The 20,742-nt window shown below is 37.4% G+C and overlaps 2 protein-coding genes across 2 annotated transcripts; one reads left to right on the top strand and one right to left on the bottom strand.

Annotated features, from left to right (window-relative positions):
* Positions 1-1,053: 1,053 nt before the first annotated feature.
* Positions 1,054-6,573, top strand: ripk1l (receptor (TNFRSF)-interacting serine-threonine kinase 1, like). Its single transcript, XM_063886117.1, has 11 exons — positions 1,054-1,210; positions 1,451-1,613; positions 2,346-2,502; positions 2,591-2,728; positions 2,818-3,049; positions 3,199-3,348; positions 3,547-3,623; positions 3,749-3,824; positions 3,986-4,600; positions 4,742-4,891; positions 5,190-6,573. Exons 2-11 carry the CDS (start codon positions 1,453-1,455, stop codon positions 5,477-5,479), a joined length of 2,046 nt encoding a protein of 681 aa, XP_063742187.1. The 5' UTR covers positions 1,054-1,210; positions 1,451-1,452; the 3' UTR covers positions 5,480-6,573.
* On the bottom strand, positions 6,092-19,817 carry opn7a (opsin 7, group member a). Its single transcript, XM_063886118.1, has 7 exons — positions 19,766-19,817; positions 16,758-16,954; positions 16,094-16,181; positions 14,705-14,867; positions 14,288-14,415; positions 10,944-11,278; positions 6,092-10,335 (listed from the first exon to the last, which is right to left on the bottom strand). Exons 3-7 carry the CDS (start codon positions 16,179-16,181, stop codon positions 9,709-9,711), a joined length of 1,341 nt encoding a protein of 446 aa, XP_063742188.1. The 5' UTR covers positions 16,758-16,954; positions 19,766-19,817; the 3' UTR covers positions 6,092-9,708.
* Positions 19,818-20,742: the final 925 nt, after the last annotated feature.

Here is a 20,742-nt window from a genome sequence, read left to right as displayed (position 1 = left end):
GGTTATCGGTCCACTCCATGCTGATACATTGCTCCTCCATGACAACTGTACTGTTATTCTGGTCTGTATTAGTCTAAAATAGCCATAATATCATAATTTAATACCTGAAATCATGTGTGCTGTTGATAATAAAGTTGTTTTAGTGCATGGAATTATTGGAAAAGCTGACTGATAATGCACCATTAACAAAATGAATCCAACCGCCATTTATTAAACAACTTGCTGGAGTTTCCATAGAAATAATCCAAATAAATGGACTTTTCTGTTCAATCACAGTGGTAGATAAACTGCACAGCAGAATAGTTCTCTAAATTAGCTGAAGATTACCAGCAATAATCCTGAATTATAGAGAGACAACAACATATGTTGCCCAGGAAAACGTGACACTGCAATACAAGTACATATCCAACTGCTTTGAAGTGGTTTTAGTGTGCAACAGGAGGAATTTATAGTATGGGCGTTCAGGCTGCCCAAGATGTAGGCCTACCTGTCATACATCGCCTATGCTGGCAGGGGTTACAAATCAAGTGGTTTTCTGCTTCAATTTCACATAAACACGCACACGTGTTTGATCAATGAACTTGTTTATTTGTTTTTTAACTTAAAGCTAAGGCATTATTAGCTCTGCTGCTGTGAAATTGTGCTTCCAAAATTGTTTTTCTCTTCCTCATTCTTTTTGATGGTTCTGTTAAGGCTTTGCTCTCTTAGATGACAAATTATGTTTTGACACAGCTTTACATTGTATGGAGGCAAAGCTAAGTAGAACAGTATGGTATCAACATCAAATCTCCCATTTAAAAGCCAGAGTTACAGGGGAACGCAAGATGGTTTGGACTGTGATATTTAATTTCACCAATAGGTGGCGACTAAACCACGCATTAAGATTTACAATGGGGCTCTTTTTAGAGGAATTTTGTTTCACAACACCGAGTAAGACAGAAAATTACTTAATTTTGCATCCTGCATTTGTGTTTTCATTATAATCTGTATGGTTTTCATATGGTGTTTCGTTGCTTTTTGTTTTTATTTTCATACATAAATATATATCTGAGTTTGTTGGTCCTCCTGATCTGGTATCGACTTTTGAGCCTGTTTGTAGTTTTTTTATGTCCAAAGAGTTTCGTTTTTGAAGGAGGACGTCGCGGAAATCCCGGAACTACATACCAAGTGCCCCAGCGTTGCTTACTGTATCTTGTACAGCAATTTTTAGGTGGGTTACCCGATATATTGACAATATTAATGGCGGTTGTGGTTTATAATGTTGTTCGTCGAGTTAAGAGTTTAGTAAACATTTTCCAGAGTAAAGTTATTGTCGCTGAAACTGTCGGATAACTTTACCCGTTACCTCATTTCTTTATTCTGCAATTTACGGATGCAAGCCTTTTTGTTATGCTGTTTCCCCTAAGTTGTGGTGTGTATCGTTCAGCTGTTTTATTGTGATATTTTACAGGGATGGCCACCGCGCCACAGTCTTCATTTCAAATGAAATCGGCTGATCTGATCAGAAAAGAGGCCCTGGACTACGGAGGGTTTGGAGACGTTTACCTCTGCTACCATGTAACCCTCGGCCAGGTGGTGTTGAAGACCATGTATACAGGCCCTATTCGCAACGAGTAAGTTCTGTGTTACTGAATGCAGTGTTGGTCTGCGGGGTATTCCCCCTCGCTTCAATGGTAACTTGCATCATGTGTCCAGTCAGGCTACAACATGCAGTGACTGATAATTTTTTTTGACAGGATAATTGTATTATCTCCTATGATACTGATAAAAGAATGTCGCCTGTGTAAAATATTGTGTAATCCAAGTTTAGCTGTACATGTCCAGATTTGGCGTAAGGAAGAAGCTAAGATTTTTTTTACTTCCTTTAAACAGGACAATGAAGAAAATTACTTGAAATACGGATGTGGTCTAGGTCCATCATCTGTTTTTTTTCAGAACATGCCAGCAAATTCTGTGTTGATGCACTTTGTTTTAAATTCACAGCCCAAAAAACATTAAATACATTATATTTTAATTGCAACCATAAATTGGATATCTTACAAGGAAATTTCCGATTCTGATTTTACTGTTATTTATAGCAAGGACACCTAACATTTTACTAGCATATCAATACCAGTACTGATCCATAAGTGCTCTTTTTAGCTAAATTTAAATCTGTATTTCACTGTGTGCAGGATAACAATAAATGGATGTATTCTTTCATTCATTGTTATTGTCACATTTTGTCTAAATGATAAATGATTGTAACTGAGAGCAAATATTGTATACTCAACCGTATCCAGGTTATGCCTCTTGTCAGGCGGATATCTGGTTCTTACTACTTGTACTAATACTGCACTTTTCAGGGAGAATAAAAAGTCACTGCTGGAGGAGGGGAACATCATGGCCAGCCTGAACCATGAAAGGGTGGTAAAGCTGCTGGGTGTGATCATGGAAGATAGAGACTGCTCGCTTGTTATGGAACTCCTCCCCAGAGGCAACCTGTCAGTTATGCTAGAGATGGTGAGCACATTTCATTTCATTCATAGTTTGCAGGCTTTTTTATATATATATATGAATTCAATTATAAAAAACAGTTAATTCTTCCAAGGTGCGCGTGCCACTATCCATCAAGTGCAGAATCATCTTAGAGGTTTTGGAAGGGATGATTTACCTGACAGAGAGACACGTCATACACAAGGACATCAAGCCGGAAAACATTTTAGTTGACAAGGATTTTCACATCAAGGTATATTACACACTACACCCCATTTATGATTCTGACAGCAAGCACATACATTTAATGTAATCCCAAATGTTTTGGTTTTGCTTTCATAGATTGCAGACCTTGGCCTGGCCACCTGCCTGACGTGGAGCAAACTCACAAGGGAGGAGTCCCGCAGAAGGAGTCGTAAAGGGCAATCAGAAGGGATGAGAGGCGCTGGCACACTGAGCTACATGGCCCCTGAGCACCTGGAGAGTATACACACAACATCTACTGAGAAGTCTGATGTCTACAGCCTTGCAATCGTAGTTTGGGTCATCCTCACAGGGCAAAAGCCGTATGCAAGTGAGTTGCGATGGCAAAAAAATCCTCAAGTAAACCAATAATAAATGTTGAGGCTCAGTTTTTAGACCTCAACTGACTGATTTTGTGGTGAACTAGTTAAATAGGTCAAATTCATAAATCAACAACTGAATTAAATTCTATATTTCTAGATGCAAGGAGTGAAGAACAGATCAGCCAGTGCGTCCGAAATGGGGACCGACCTGCAGAGAACCTTATTCCAGAGGACACCCCTGTAGAGATCATTCAGCTCATGAAGAGGGGCTGGGATCACTATCCGCTGCAACGTCCAACATTTGAAGGTGCACTTTGTGAATATAAAAAGCTGGCATACAATCGAATGTGGCTCCGTGGAAAATTACAGTCCTATGTATTTAGAAACAAAGAAAATAACATTCAAATGATTCGTGGTTATTCTTGTTTTTTTTACAATCATTAATATGTTCAATTATTGTAAAAATTGTATATGTTTTTTTTACCTATCTTTTCCTTTTTTGCAGAGGGCTATCACTTCCTTCTGCCTTTCTATGTGGAAAAGCTTGAACCTCTTGTAGAGGAAGATTTACACGAGTTGAGGGTAAATATATATTTTTATGATTCAATGTAACAATCTCATCCTCTATGCACAGTGAAGTGAAGTAAAAAGAGGTGAAGTAAAGAAAGGCAATATCGATACAATTTCTGTCCTTGATTTTCATGCAGAAATCATATGAAGGCCCTGAGGAACTTGTTGAGAAGATGAAAAATTTGTCAATGACCCAGGAATGTTCTTTGACAGGTGAGCACTGTTGGTAATCTTGATCACCTGATTATAATCTATACACTCATGTCCACCCTGTGCAAGATGTATAACATGTATGTTCTCGACCCTCGGAAAGCTAGAAAAAGATTGTGGGATCAAGTAGCTTTATTGCTTTAACATGTCTCCTCACCCTGCAGATGGCCCCGCTCCCTTGGTGAGTTCAGAAAGAAGTGCACCTGGGCCAGTTGAAGCCAGCATTGAGGACATGCATGACATCCAATATGAGCAACCTGTGGAGTCTATTCAGACGGACGCAAAGGCATTCAGCAGCCCTTCAGTTTTGGAGGAGAAGCTGGCTCGGGAGTATTGGTACCACAAAAATGGCAGCTACAACTGTGAGATCCAGCCTGACGCTACCCTCCATCACAGCAACTCAAATCCTTTCCTGCAAAACCACTTCAGCAATTCAGATCAAGCTATTCGGCAACCAGAACCAGACAGACCCTCGTATGCATCCTCTGTCCATTCCTGGACAAAAGCTGAGGCAGTGCAGCCCACCAGTCAGGAGGAGGCATTGTATCGCCCTACTGCTGGTCTCTATGATTCCATGAATTCCTCCTTACCTTCTTCATCCCAATTTCCACTGTCTGCCAGCAGCCCCTCTCTATCACAATACAACCAGCAACATCCACACTCCCACTTGGACCGCCAGCGGTCCTGCCCAGCTTACCCAGTGTCTGATACGTCTGCTCCTGATATCAACCCTGGGGGTCTCCAAATGCCTTCAAAGGGCTTCTCAAAACAAGATCCAGGTACAAACAAACATGTCTTTTTGATCAAGTATTTCTTCAGTAAATGCTTGCTCTAGATGCCTGAGCTTTTCACAGCTGTCAGCTTTGATTGACATGTTGGAGAGACTGTGTTCATGTGTTCTTGCCTTGTGCCTGTTTCAGGATCTCTTTTCATTCAGAACGCGAGTGGGATCCAGATTGGGAGCAACAACTTGATGAGTATCAGAGGTCCCGAGTCCTCCAATAGTTCGATGTCTCTGCTTTCGAATGCCACAGCTTATTCTCCAATCAAAGAAGGCATTTTGAAATATGGTAAACCATGGCAATTCTTCTTTCATGTTACACAGATAATAGTTTGTCTATTTGTTTGCTGTTCAGTTTGCAAATAGGTTACTAATCGGGGCTGCAATCTAAACAAACATGTATTGCATATTATTGTTTTGCTGTCAAATGTCAGAAAATAATCAAACAGGTCAGGTCAGATAAAAACAACAGTTTTCAAATAATCCAAAGGTATTTCATTGTTAAAAATTCAGAGGTAAACTTTAAACAATTTGTCATGAGTGTTGAATGAAGTCGTCCTCAAATATGTATCTTTTGTTTCCTTCAGAGGACCATGCCGTGACAGAGGATCACCTGGATATACTGAGGGACAACATCGGTAAAAAATGGAAGGGATGTGCACGGCGACTGGGTCTGACTGCTGTGGAAATAGAAACCATTGAGCACGACTGTTACCGTGATGGCCTCCCAGAGATGGTGCACCAAATGCTGGATCGGTGGAAAATGAAGGAGGGAAGTATTGGCTGCACAATTGGGAAGCTTTGTCGTGCTCTGGAAGGTAACATAAAGATAGATGTCATCCAGAAAATATTGGACTCCTGCAGTTCTTCCTTCTAGATCTGATAAACTTTTTACCTCTTTGCGTCTAAAAGACTTTCTGATCATGAGGGTCACTTTTTATGAACCGTTTGCAACATTTGAACGTTTTCTCTCAACCCAAATATGTATTAATTTTGGTTTTATGGGACACATGTTAAATATCTTCTCTCGCCCACAGATGTGTCTTGCTCCAAGCATTAAAAATGGCATACTGAAAACCAAAGAGCTCACTTTACTTCTTTACTGAAACGTTTCTTTGTTACTTTTTAAAACCGTTAGAGCTCCCTGTGAACCGTTTTCACTTTCTGGAACTGGATCTCATTTTGAGGAAATTATACCCGGACTTGGCTTTTATGTGAACGTTACCACTTGACTTTATACCTTTTTTTTCTACCAAATATATCTTTTTGAGAAGTTTCAGTAACAAGACAAGCTTGTTAAAATGTAAGGTTTTTCTTAATATGGAATTTTAAAATCTGTTTTAATAGTAATAAGAGCCTGAATGATAAGTATATTTTACGCATATTGCAAATAATGTGCTGATTGTTTTGTGTTTGTGCACAGTTACTGTAGCTTAAACTGAATAATGAACTCTTATTAAGGGACAATTGAATGGTGTGTGGTAAACATTTATTACATCCCAACACAAACAGAAAGACTAGGCATTTAGCTATTTCTTTGAATGATCAGTGTGTGGATTCACTCTCATTATATCAGATTGCCTTTAAACTGATAAGCTGCTGTGGTGTACTGTATAGCATTTTCAATTACAAGATTTGTCCTCCATCCAAAGATGATATTTTCTTTGAGATGATTTTATGTTTTGTTCCTTTTTAATTACAAAAAAAGTCTTCATTGTGTTCTTCTTCAAATACTCAACAAGCTTTACCCAAAACCAGATGTATTTTAAAAGCCACTTGGACATTCTAAATAAACTGAACAAATGTTAATACAATCCCAAAGTAAATTAATTTCATCTGTTACGTGGATGGCACGACACACTTTTAAGATGGTTTTACTTTTATATTAGTATTTCCAACAGATGGAATCCCCTGCTACTCGTTGACTGATATCTATGTAATAAAAACAATAACAGAGCTGTCACTTCTAAATGACTGAGTTTAGACTTCAATTATACACTGTACTGTATCTGTATCCCTATTTCAGACGTCATCCATAATCTCAGGGTACGTTGAGAATTTTGTCAAAAATACTTATTTACTTTTGTCTTGATTAACACTTTTATTCACAGTACCATACGCAAAGTAAATTGAAAAGTGTTCAGAGAGGGACAGAAAAATGAACAAACTGTTTTGTGAAAAGCTTTTAAAGAAACAAATAATTGAACTTCAATGTTAATTACTTTTAAATGATCTGTCTTGATGTATTTAGAAGTTTGGATTGCAGTCTTTTAAAGGTTGCTGTTTGATTAACATTTTGTATCATTTTCTTTCAAATAATTAAGTATTTGGACATTTTCTAATGCTAAGACAATATACTCAAATATTATATATTTACTGTATGCAGTAAACAGTATGGAATTGGGACTTCCTAAATATCACATCACTCAAAAGCTAATTGCCCTTCAAGACAAGCCACATAACTGAAGTCGAAATGTACAATAACATCAATTATTTTGTATTTTTGATCCGACATACACAATGATGACATTAAAACCCCACATTAGAATCTAAAGGGCTCTGCATACAATGACAGACTATCATTTAAATATGGGCATGGAAGTGTTGTAGTATGTAGATATTCTAAACAGTGGATTATTTTCTTTTTACTTCCCCAATACACCTGATGGGAAGACTAATTTTCTCTTTCTGTTTTCATTAAAATACCGTTTGAACTTCCATTAAAGGGATTACAGATGATGGTGATCTGATGATGAGCTGTAGTGATAGCCACTGCTGTTCTCTTTCCCATGGTAGGTTTTATATTATCTCCACTAAACACTATGACAGTGATTCCTTTCAACCCATGAATGATAATTAATAATGTCCTGGTATACAAATGTGAACAGGCTTTCTAGTTTTTTTAAAGTAATTACATCCAGGTTCTATAAATCTATGCATGATATTAAAATGGCACCCTGTTGTTTAATTTAAATACTTTTGTTAATTAAAACAGCATGCCTTGCATCAGCGACATATTTAACATGACAATAAGGACATTTCGTAAGATTGTAATTAGAAAAGATGAAACAGCAGTTGGTCTACCGGATAATGTGCGGTTAATAATTCAGTGAGTGTCTGAAAAATAAATGTTTGATCCGTCAGATATTTGGTCCTGAGAGAATGCATAAGTCATATTCCAGTCGTGTTAACTTTATAATGGATTAACAAACGACAACAATTACAAACAGCATGAACTTGATAGTCTTTTTCCACTTTTACATTGATCTGCAGCTGCATATTAGATTGCATTGATTGTTTGTTTCATGTCTTTCTTCCATTTCCCTCTATTGTAGTGACAAACATATGATACAAAACAACTAAAGACATCCCATTTTCATTGTATACAAAAATATTGACTTGAATTCACTAAATACAGATAGATAGACATTAATGTGCAGTACCATAACAATCGTTTTATGGTGCCACATTTTGTTTTACAGTGAGTACATGGATAATTGATCAAGCACCATGAACTGTAAACCTGCAGTTGTCACATGTAAACAATAAGAGGTAGGGCAGGGTAATGATGATTTTACCACTTTTGAAATGAGTTGTATTTTTGTTCTCCTGCAACGCCATCATCCAGGACAAATCTGTGTAGAACAGTGAGACTCATGGTATCAAAGTATAGAAACTATACAAATGATAGATACTGTATTAGTTGCTCATAATCAGCAGACACCCGCAGTTAGCAGCCAATTGCCTGAGGTTTAACCCATGCTTTACTAAGATAACAGCAACAGCAGATTGCTAAATCAAATATCAAGCCCTTAATAGGGTCTACAAGTACTTGCTAATCAAGTATCCATGTCTTTAAAGTGCAGAATGTTAGCTTTAAAATGACTCTTAACTGTAGGCTCAACAGTTAAAGCGTACATTTTTTATGTTATGTATTTATATTAGATAATTACTTTGTAGTGAGCAGTCAAAACTGTACAATCATTTCTACAACATGGTATACTTCTGTATATCAGTTCTTTGTCCCACTCACATTTGCCTTTATTGCCATTATTATTATTTTCAAAGTTAAATCAGTATTGGTTATATCAAATGCCCGCTTTGTGTGTTTATTTTTCCTGAAGCTACCGTCACTGATTTGAGATGTGTTGGGCTTATTTGAAAAAAAACTGTTATGTTTGCACCGATATGGATTTAGCAATATTTGAACCATCATCTGATAATAGTTATTGTTTTATCACAGTCAATCAAACCACATCCATACAGTCCTGATTAAACAGATGATATTATCTTTGTTTGTTGCAGGCTCATAATGAATATTATGTTGTTATAATGTTTTTTTTACTTTTAAACATACAGATTCAACCGTTGATATTTGACGATTAGAAAACAACATTAAAATCAAGTTTTCTGGAGCTTCAATTGACTGTCACAGTATAAACAGTATTCTTCCAATTATGTTGAAACTTGCTACCCATCCAATTTGACCAAGCTTATGCAAACGTCAAAGTAAAATAGGAAATCTTCATTAAATCTAGCATTTTTAAGGTAATACACAGGTACAGTAATTCCACAAAGAGGATGCTGCCAGTAGTGCTACACGGAATGTTTTAGGCAGTCAAATATAGATTTAAAATTAAGTTGCTACAATTCCTCAACACCTTAAATCTAGTCTATGAATTTGGAGACTTTCGTAGATGTTACCTGAATCTGAAAAAAAGTATAAAAACTGGCACTTTTTGTCAACTTTGATAAAAGTCCCAATCCTATCCATCTTGAGCCACGTAGCCCTGGCACAATCATTTTGAGGGTGGTTTGACTCAAAAGGCGATACACTGCCAATTGCAAGGCAAAAAATAAGAATTCAGTGCAAATATAACAAATTGTAAATTACATTCACTTCAAATGATTAAATACTACTCTGTCATATTAACCAAATAAAAATATAGTGGGTCACAAAAGATAAATGAGCTACAAGGAGCATACGGTACATTGCTGAACAAGATTTCCTGAAATATATAAATGAATGAATGCCACATCTTAAAGAACATAACTTGCAAAATAAGTCCAAAGATATTCTGTAAACATTGTAAATTGAGATCAATATCAAGGCCAAGCGACTTTTGCATGGCCTGGAACCATCTCCAAATTAATATGAAAGTTGTCTATTTCTGAAGTCCTTTTTGCACACATGATGGCCAGCAGAGACTTTTTGTGTGACTTTTTGCAAACATTTTGAGTCTTCTGCTTTTGTGTTTGGGCAATTGTATTATCTAGATCTTTAGATGGGTCTTCATTGGCAGGGTTAGTGACGCTGCACATTTGAGGGTAGTGTCTGAAGCATTCAAAAGGATCCTTGCAGTGTATTGTTTCTATAGGAGGTTGAGCAGAGTAGTTGGATGAAGGGAATGGGTTTGTCTGTCTGTGGATTGAGCGAATTCGGACCCTGACCTCTGTCTTGGAGCAGCAATTTGCTGACCCCTGGGTGCATTGACAGCAATTCAGAAAGACGTGGCATAGAGCAACAAGGTCCGTGCGCATCACCTTGCGAACGTTTGGCCTCAGCATTAGGTAGATGATTGGGTTGTAGATGGTGGACGACTTGGCAAACATGGCTGGCAAAGCAAATGCCAGAGGAGGGATGTTCTCAACGTGACCAAAGGCAGCCCACATGGACACCACAGCATACGGACTCCATGCCGCAAAGAAACCGATGCAGACAGCAACACTTAACTGGGAAGAAATAGATAAAAGATGAGAAAACAGTGTATTTGATTGAAGAATCACTTTGTTGTTTGTTTTGGTGTCTTTGCACTATTGTGACAATAGTGTATAAACAATAAATCACAACACATATCCTTTAAAAGCACAAGGTGAACCTGAAGTGTTTAATGACTTGCGTCAGTCGAAAGCCACATGGGCATTGTGATCCGTAGCTGTTTGAATTGGAGTTCTTCTAACGGAGAAGGTTATATGATGATTACAATCATCAAAAGCAGCAGGTAGCTTCTCATCCATTACAGTAACTCCAGAGCCAATTCCTGCTGATAATGACCGGAATAGATCTTCTATCACTGAAGGATCTATTCAGGTGATTTCCAATTTCTGGAGGAGTGACTAGAGACAAGAATCTACACCAGAGTCTTGTCTTTAGCAGAAGCTCTGATTTCTTGCTGATCCCAGAGGATTAATAACACCCTCCCGGGGTGTGATCAAGCAAAGACACAGTATGGTGGGTGCATAATCATTTAATTTGTACTAGAAAAGACCATAAGAACATTTCATTTCTAAACCAGTACGCAAAAGGATATTTTAAAATGGAGAGGTGTGTATCATCTCACCTTAATTATAATTGTCTGGATGCTGCTCATGTGTGTCTTCCTCGATGCATGCTGCTCCATATTTCTACGTGATACATTCACTGTGACCAGAATGCACGAGTAAGACGCTACAATAACAAAGCATGGAAGGATGTAGCAAAAGATGAACAGTGCCACAGTGAAGGAACGTGCTGTCGAGTGCTGATTAGACAGGCGCCAGTCAATGCAACAGGCGGTGCCATAAGGCTCAGGTCCATATTTCCCCCAGTTGGCCAGCGGAGAGCCGGCAAACAACAGGGCATAGAACCAAGCACAGGCAATGAGCAGACGGCCGTGAACAGAGTTAAACCTGTTACCTGTGAATAAAAAACATGTTGTTTATATTTTACTATTCATGCAGTCATATATATATATATATATATATATATATATATATATAGTAGCTATCACTGTAAAAAAAACAGTATTTAATTTCCTCTTACTGTACATTATCTTACTGTACGTTATATATATACAGTGGGGCAAAAAAGTATTTAGTCAGCCACCAATTGTGCAAGTTCTCCCATTTAAAAAGATGAGAGGCCGGTAATTTTTATCATAGGTATACCTCAACTATGAGAGACAAAATGAGAAAAAAAATCCAGGAAATCACATTGTAGGATTTTTAATGAATTAATTGGTAAATTCCTCTGTAAAATAAGTATTTGGTCACCTACAAACAAGCAAGATTTCTGGCTCTCACAGACCTGTAACTTCTTCTTTAAGAGGCTCCTCTGTCCTCCACTCGTTACCTGTATTAATGGCACCTTTTTGAACTCGTTATCAGTATAAAAGACACCTGTCCACAACCTCAAACAGTCATACTCCAAACTCCACTATGGCCAAGACCAAAGAGCTGTCAAAGGAGACCAGAGACAAAATTGTAGACCTGCACCAGGCTGGGAAAACTGAATCTGCAATAGGTAAGCAGCTTGGTGTGAAGAAATCAACTGTGGGAGCAATTATTAGAAAATGGAAGACATACAAGACCACTGCTAATCTCCCTTGATCTGGGGCTCCACGCAAGATCTCACCCCGTGGGGTCAAAATGATCACAAGAACGGTGAGCAAAAATCCCAGAACCACACAGGGGGACCTAGTGAATGACCTGCAGAGAGCTGGGACCAAAGTAACAGAGGCTACCATCAGTAACACACTACGCCGCCAGGGACTTAAATCCTGCAGTTCCAGACGTGTCCCCCTGCTTAAGCCAGTACATGACCAGGCCCGTCTGAAGTTTGCTAGAGGGCATTTGGATGATCCAGAAGAGGATTGGGAGAATGTCATATGGTCAGATGAAACCAAAATAGAACTTTTTGGTAAAAACTCAACTCGTCGTGTTTGGAGGAGAAAGAATGCAGAGTTGCATCCAAAGAACACCATACCTACTGTGAAGCATGGGGGTGGAAACATCATGCTTTGGGGCTGTTTTTCTGCAAAGGGACCAGGACGACTGATCCGTGTAAAGGAAAGAATGAATGGGGCCATGTATCGTGAGATTTTGAGTGAAAACCTCCTTCCATCAGCAAGGGCACTGAAGATGAAGCATGGCTGGGTCTTTCAGCATGACAATGATCCCAAACACACCGCCAGGGCAACGAAGGAGTGGCTTCGTAAGAAGCATTTCAAGGTCCTGGAGTGGCCTAGCCAGTCTCCAGATCTCAACCCCATAGAAAATCTTTGGAGGGAGTTGAAAGTCCGTGTTGCCCAGCGACAGCCCCAAAACATCACTGCTTTAGAGGAGATCTGCATGGAGGAATGGGCCAAAATACCAGCAACAGTGTGTGAAAACCTTGTGAAGACTTACAGAAAACGTTTGACCTCTGTCATTGCCAACAAAGGGTATATAACAAAGTATTGAGATGAACTTTTGTTATTGACCAAATACTTATTTTCCACAATAATTTGAAATAAATTAATTAAAAATCCTACAATGTGATTTCCTGGATTTTCTTTTCTCATTCTGTCTCTCATAGTTGAGGTATACCTATGATAACAATTACAGGCCTCTCTCATCTTTTTAAATGGGAGAACTTGCACAATTGGTGGCTGACTAAATACTTTTTTGCCCCACTATATATATATATATATATATATATATATACAAGGGCAGGTATATCATATTCTATTTACTTGTATATAGACTTATGCGTGCACAATTTCATTAGTTTTATTTTATTGTATTTGTATCTTATTTTATTTTTGAATTTGTTTGATTGTTTTATGTCTTATATAACTTTGCTGCATTGTTGGAGGAGTCGGCACTTAAGATTTGTATTGCCATTACTACACTGTAGTTTATGTGCATATGAAATTAAAACCTTTGAATCTTGAGTTAAAAGCAGAATTAACAATATATTTTACGTTCAGAGTCCTTCGTTAGTCTTCCCAATGTTAATTACATCTGTTGTTTGCTTGCAGTGGTGGTTTTAGACAATTTTGAATGCTTTAAAACATGAACATGATGGAAATATTTGTCACAGTAAGAGGGACTAGGGTAGCTCCAGGCTTAATATTGGAGGGCACTGTTTTGTACTGATCTTCAGACAGGGAAGTATTTATTTCATTGATTATTTTTGAAAGGAAAGTACATAGTTAAAAGTAATTGCACCAGAGCTACTGTAGCTAGAACCAAATTAACATGTTTTCTCACTGGCCAGGTAGACAAAAAAGCAAATGATTGTGGTGTAAATACAGTCCATTGTGCATGGACGTTGAAATCACCCCTATGGTTTCATGGGCAGCATGCTTTTTCAAATACTCTATAGATGGTCCTTGAATTTGCTTTTTGTACTTATTGTCCTCCCCACATGAAGTTGTGATTCATCAGTGGTGGGTTGGGGACTGGAGAACTAATATTTCTCTTAAATGTCTAATCTTCTCAGACATAATTACTGTCAAGTTGTGCTGAAATGAGTACTTAAATATACAGTGATGGGAAACCACAGACTTTACAATAATGCAATAAAAATCTTCTTTTGGCTGTCTCACATTTTCAAAGGGAATTTTTCGATGGTTGATAAGGGGCTCAGAACATTTTTGCTAAACAAAGTGCTTATAATTAAAGGTTATGCATAGAAACCCCTTTTGTGCTTGGGAAAACACAATATCTTCACCTCAATAGAAGGCTCCAATACACCGAATTAACCAACATCACAAGAAAGGAGTGCAGCTCCTGAGTCAGTCATCAAAGAAAGGCTAATGTGGAGGGGATTAACAGTTTGTGTTGTTGAACAAATATATCAACAATCAGCCACTTAGGGATGTGATGGTAAATGCTGTGTCATGTTGTTGGAAGTAAAAGGTAATCTTCTTTGAAAACTTACCATAATGTGGACAACATACTTTTACAAAGCACACGATGCTGAGCAGGGCCAGAGTAGTCAGACTGCAGATGCCAAACAACATGCCACAAAAAGCATATATATAGCACAATGTTTTCCCATACAGCCACCTACATAGGAGGTTATGGGATAAAGAGAAATAGAACAATCAAGTCAGAGAGGAAAGATCAATGAGGGGTAAAAGAAGAATAGCATGAGCATGACAATCTATATCTATATCCTCACAGGCAATCATCATCCTAACCAACCATATAGTTAAGTGAACCATGAAATATGAAAGAGAGTATTATATAAAAGCTATACCTACTCAATATTTCTTCTAACGCATCAGTTTACATAAATGTATCTCGTTCTCTGGTACTGCTTTCATGCCTGTTAATCCTACAGTACGTGTCATACCTGTGGTAGAAGCTTGAAGTTATCGCCATGGGGTAGAGGGACAGAGTCAGGCCCAAGTCGCTAATGGCAAGGTTGATGATGAAGTACTCTGCTGGTTTCAGAAGGTGCTTTTTCTTGAAGGAGACGTACAGCAGCGTGCTGTTGCCAAACAGTGATAATACTCCTGCAAAACAGAATGAATGATTTCAGAGCAAATTGTGTGCCACAGGAATGTAATTAACCTTGGCAGAAAGTTTTCATGTATTTATTATTTTGTTAGACTAATGAACAACAGACTCTCATGTTTTAAACCTGGATTGGATTTGAACAATGACTAAAAACTGTCATATCTATTGATTCTTTAAATAATCATATAAATACATAAATATACATTTTTAAAACTGGGTTGGGATTCAATAAATCAAATTCTCGGGTAAAAATATCCATTAAATATGTCTTTCACAGGCACTCATTGCGCATCACTGAAGTCTATCTTCACGCTGTTATATCTTAACAGCAGTGTGTACTCACAAGTTATGAGGAAGTTCCCTAGCAGAAGACATTAAAGAATTGGGGGTCAGTGTTGCCAATTTGGTGACTTTCACACTAGATTTTGCGACTTTTGGAGCTAGTGATACTAGCTACTTTTATTGGGAAAGAGTTAGCAACATCCACCTGGGTTTTTCCGTTTGATACTGAAATCTAACTTCTGCTCTACTCTTTGCTTCTTTAATTCATGTAGTAAAAGGAAAAGCATAACAGAGAGACAGCTTGAGAAGTTATATTGCTTTGATCACCATGCAGACACATGAGACAAACATAAATACAACAGAAGCAGAACACACACATATCGGCATAAAGCTGAACATTTATATTTATTTTAAAATGTTTTTAAAAATACATTAAACTAATATTTGAAATTAATAAATAAAATTTGGATTCCTTCTAATAGTGCAGCTTAAGGCTATCTTTAAATGTAAGGATTCTCCAGTAATGCTGCCAAAGGCAGGGTGGGTTTTTTTAGTATACATTGCCAAGATTTAGAATTTATCATCAGAGGCTGCTTACATTGTTGTGTTGGATTTAACAGATTAAACATGCTGCAACACTACAGGCTCTGTACATTGATGTGTGTTTTTTGTTGATGTAGGATTTATATATCAATAGACTAAATAAAGATAGAAGTGATGCATATATTTATATGTACACATACCTGTACATACATGGAGGTATGTTACAACAATTAACATGCCTCCAAGCTCCAAGGCATCACAGTGTGCTGGCTTGCTCGATGCTGTTACCATTTCAGCCTCAGCAGAACGAGTAAAAATGGGTGTTATTAACTATTTCTGTCTGTTGAGTGATTAAATAAGACCAACATGGGTTTGCATTCATGCAGACTTTACTCACCAAAAACAGAGTAGACCACAGCCACGGTTATATCCAGTGGCACAGGGATGTTTGAGTGGAAGGCAATGTCTTCATCTAACAGCCCCATCTGAAAAATAATCACAGTTTTTAAAGCACAATAATAAGTGCTGTCTCCCACATAAAATATCATCTTTTATCATCTATGTACCAAAAAATGAAAGATTTGTAAATCTTATATGCATCCAAATATCTTGCCCTAAAATAAAGTGATACTGAAACAAAGAAATAGTGAGATGGAATTCCAGAAAACAGCATTTTTTCCCCCAACTGTTGTACTGTTAAAGGTTTAGTTTGAATGTATTCTTACCTCAATTGGGTCTGTTTTTTAGATTCATTTTGGGATATTCTTTAAATATACTGCTAGACAAACTTGATTCTTAGGATTTTGAAGCGGCAATACCACACAATGTGCGCGCACGAACAAAACGCACATGTTTAAAAAAAACATAAAGAAGGTAATCACAATGCATAAAGTTGTGTATATTTGAGCTGATTATTTGGATGAAAAACACATTCATAGCCATGTTTGGTAGTTTTTCATGACTAATAGCCTTGCAGAATATTTGAAAAGTTGTCCAGCCTGGAAGAGACATCAGCCTTACATTGCGATGGGTTTAAATAACAACACACAAAATTGCCTTACCTCGACAAACGATTGCTGAATTGCTTATATCCACGTCTTCCAATAATGCTTCTGATCCATTCAGTTTCCGAAATCACCTTTCCCCCATTGGGTATAGGGTGAGCCAGATGAAGTCTCCGAGGTGTTCTGACTCCTCTGCAGCAGAGCGAGCGGCAGCAGAAACACAAGAGAGCGTATCTCACTCTGACTGGCTACGTCTAGACAGAGAAGCAGAAGACTTCATTGCAATAAACTGAAGCTCCAGATCCATAAACGCTCATACACACGCTCACTCACGTAAATTGTCTAATTTTGGGCGTAATTTTAATCTTAAAAATGTAAATGCTTTCATGCCTGGAAACGCAGTCTCGGTTTTTTTAAATCCTAACAAAGTGCCATACACTGTACGCTAGTTGTAGGAGCCTAAATGCAGTTTGTTGATGTTTTGACTTCAATAATTCAGTTCATATTCAAAATGACAGTACTGAATAAATGTGTCATTGAGTTAGAAGGAATAAGAAGGAATATTTACAATATTTACAGGTTTAAGTTGTTACAGTTCATATTTACAGTAATGTGTTAAATTAATTACTTATTCATGTTACAAAGGTGTGTGAATAATTTACATGCATAATGTCTCATTTATATTACTTCTGTAATATTTGGAAATGGGTACTTTGATTGGGGCATCTTGGTAACTGTGTGCCTTTTAATTTATTTTTGATACACTCATGGGAGGAGTTTTCGGGGTTAATCTGGGGTCAGTCAGGAAATGCAAGAGTGGAGCCACACAGTTTTTTGACCTCTCTCACTCTCTCTCGATCTTTGGAATAACTTTATAACTTTGTAAAAAGACATTATTTTCTGTGCTTATTTTTTCTTGAATCGAAGTAAACGGTTGAATTTACCGAGTTGTCCTGTGGATTTTTTGATGTGGATTACGACGAGGGAAATTGTTACGAGCGTCAAGCTAAGGCTTCATTCATTGGAAAGCTACACTAGTGTCACTCATTTATGTTAGTGCACATGCCCGATGCCCCTCTCCACCCATTCAGAAATTCTCTTTGATGTCCCATTCACAACTGTACACTCAAGTCTAATCACTCACATAAAAAGACATCTGGAAGTACAGTACGCATCATGATCACTTTTTAATGATATTAGTTTTAAGAGAGTTTAAAAATGATTATCATCGATTAAATATCATTTTACTTTGTCTGGCAACATAACATAAATGATATTTCCTGCACAGTTTCAGCTCATTTGAGAACATAATTTCTTAAACTACAGGGGACAGAGACACCTTTCCTTTTGGCATGGTGCTTTGGCAAATTACATTTAAAGTGAAACTCTTAACCAAGGTTGAGTGCGGACTTTTGGGTATTCACATCTGTTTGGCATTTGTAACCCTTTTCAGACACCGTCTCCTAAAGGTTTCGGAGCACAGTAAGAGGGTTACTTTTCACTTTCAAAAGCCGAACGTCGAAAGCCACAACATTACCTTTACAGCCTCTATTTCGTTTCAAACACAACATCTTGGAACGCAAAGCCAACTCAACCACCATGTTATTCAAACTTTTCTGTTGTTTTCATTTTCCACACATTTGTCTGTAATTTAGCATGAAATACTGTAACGTTTAATCTTTGCTTCTGCTCTGCTCTGGAATTTAAATAGAAATTATTATGGATGGAGCAGTCCTGTTCCACACACATTAGTTTGTAATAATTGACTTGCCAAAGGGTCCAAGGGGTTGACATGGTTCTATGTGAATCTTTAGTTTAAGCTGTGAGGTTTTCTATAGGATGAATGTCAATTTCAGTAATGTAAACGTCCTGTTCGTGATGATTCACCCATTATGTCAGCAAGGATGTGTTGCATTTAATTACAACTTGATATTACATATCCGCCACAAAAAAAAAAAGAATCAGTGTCAGTGAGTCAAGGGCACATTTAGTGGCCCTTGAAAATTATTTTTTTAATTTGTCAAAGAAAATGCGAGAAGGGAAACAATCCAGTTCGTCAGACCTTGAAAGCGGGGATGACTTATCTTCAAAAGAGTTATATGCAGTTAAAATATTGCCTTACCTACCACTTGCAATCTTCTTTCTCTCTCTCTCACACACACACACACACACACACACATGAAGGTTGGAACCGATTGGGAACATTTTGAGATGAAAACGGAACTCCAGGAGTAATATTGTGGTCGATGGATTGATTGTGATGGTCACAGATGGTAGAAATAAATAAATGTTCACCATGAAATAAACCGTAGCATGAACATCAAAGTGGTCTGCGGGGAACACAGGATAAGCGTTTGATGCAAACTTTGCCTGGCGAGGAAAGGCTGCCTGTAGATAGTCATGAAGATTGGGCAGAATACTAATCATGCTTTTTCGAAAACATAGCACAGTGTTTATGACATAGACTTTATGCACAAACAGAGGGTCATTGTACTTTTTTATTTGTGAAATAGATACAAATTTGGGATTAAATGCATAAAAGTTTAATTTCCATCTGATTAACATTTCAATTATAAACTGCAGTTTTTGTACGTGTGTGCAGTCTTTGAAGAACTACTTTCCATTTGTGTGTATTATGTTTCGGACAATTCATGTATTCCCATTATAGCTCATTTTTCAATATCTGGTTATTCTAGAGCTGACAGTTCCTCAGTAGAGAACAGACAATTTATTCCCCAGTGTGTTTTGAAAATGTTACAACAGAATGACTTGTCTTTGTTAAAATGTACTTTTTGCAGCCCAGCTTCATTGATTTGAAGTCACAGTAAGCCCCAAGAGGTGAGACTTTTCATTCAGATGTATGGAACTAGCAAGCAAGAGACCAGTGTCACCTAAATCTGAGAATAATGTTTGTCCTGAAAGGTTTTATATTACATATAAACACCACACTAGGTGGACTGCAATTCAACCATATAAAATAATAACTAATAACAACACATGATCAAAAAGAAGAAAGTAAACATGATAATAGGAATCAAAATGACAGCAAATCAGTCCAAACTCACAAATTAGTGGTAGTTTTCCTGCAGGGTGTTAATGCAGTTTACACCATCAGCCACCGCTGCTTCAATATGTTAGTTCATAGATCATTGAGTGCTGACTGTGAAGTTTAGGAATAATACTGGCCTTGGCAGGCAGATGAAATGCTCAGCAGACCAGTGAATTCCCATCTCTGCATGACTATGTGGTTTGGTGGTATGTGCATGTGTCTACTGACATTAGGATGATGAAAAGTGGTTTCATGTTATCAGCACTTTTGGGTGGAGACATTACAAAAAAAACTAATTCCATGGAAATTAAATTAGCATATTAACAGTAGAGATTAATAAAGTAGAGTTTCCACTAGGTGCGTTTTAAATTCATTCTGTTAATGTATACTACTTGTAAATTACTTTCCTACATTTCCCAACTAGATTCCTTTATTCCCATTTTAGATTTGAAAAGGTTGTGTTTTGTTCTCAAGTTTTTCAAAAAAAAAAGGTCTATTTTCAGAACAAACATTACATGTACCATGCATAAAAGTTTGTTCTCTCAGAATCTGCACAATTAAACAAGGGAGCAAGGGTGTGTGTTAGTTTAATGCACTTCTTCAATGTTTTCTTTGACCCTAATATTGCACACTATTTGTTGACAGGTTTTTGGTTTATTTAATTTGTTCCCTTTTTTAAGAGCTAAGAGAAAGAAGCATAAATGTTCATACAAAATCAGTGCTTATATAAATGAAGTACTAAATCTCCTTTTTTTCAGTACAACAACCTGCAAATAACTTTGATTCTTTCCATTTTCAAACTATTTGCGCATGCTGTTACATGTCTAAGGCTGACTCTGTTTTACAGTTTGTGTCCAGAAGGGCTTTTATCCTATTTTTGATGACTAAAAGATGATCAATTAGAATGCACATCAAATACAGAAAATGGCGCAAATCCAGCTTTTACAAACTAGTTGATGCTGGAGATTTTCATGGACATTGCCTGAACGCTGG

The sequence above is a fragment of the Eleginops maclovinus genome, chromosome 6, assembly GCF_036324505.1.
Source record: "Eleginops maclovinus isolate JMC-PN-2008 ecotype Puerto Natales chromosome 6, JC_Emac_rtc_rv5, whole genome shotgun sequence".
NCBI lineage: Eukaryota > Metazoa > Chordata > Actinopteri > Perciformes > Eleginopidae > Eleginops > Eleginops maclovinus.
Note: the sequence above shows the minus strand (reverse complement) of the source record. Positions and strands in the feature narration are given on the sequence as shown.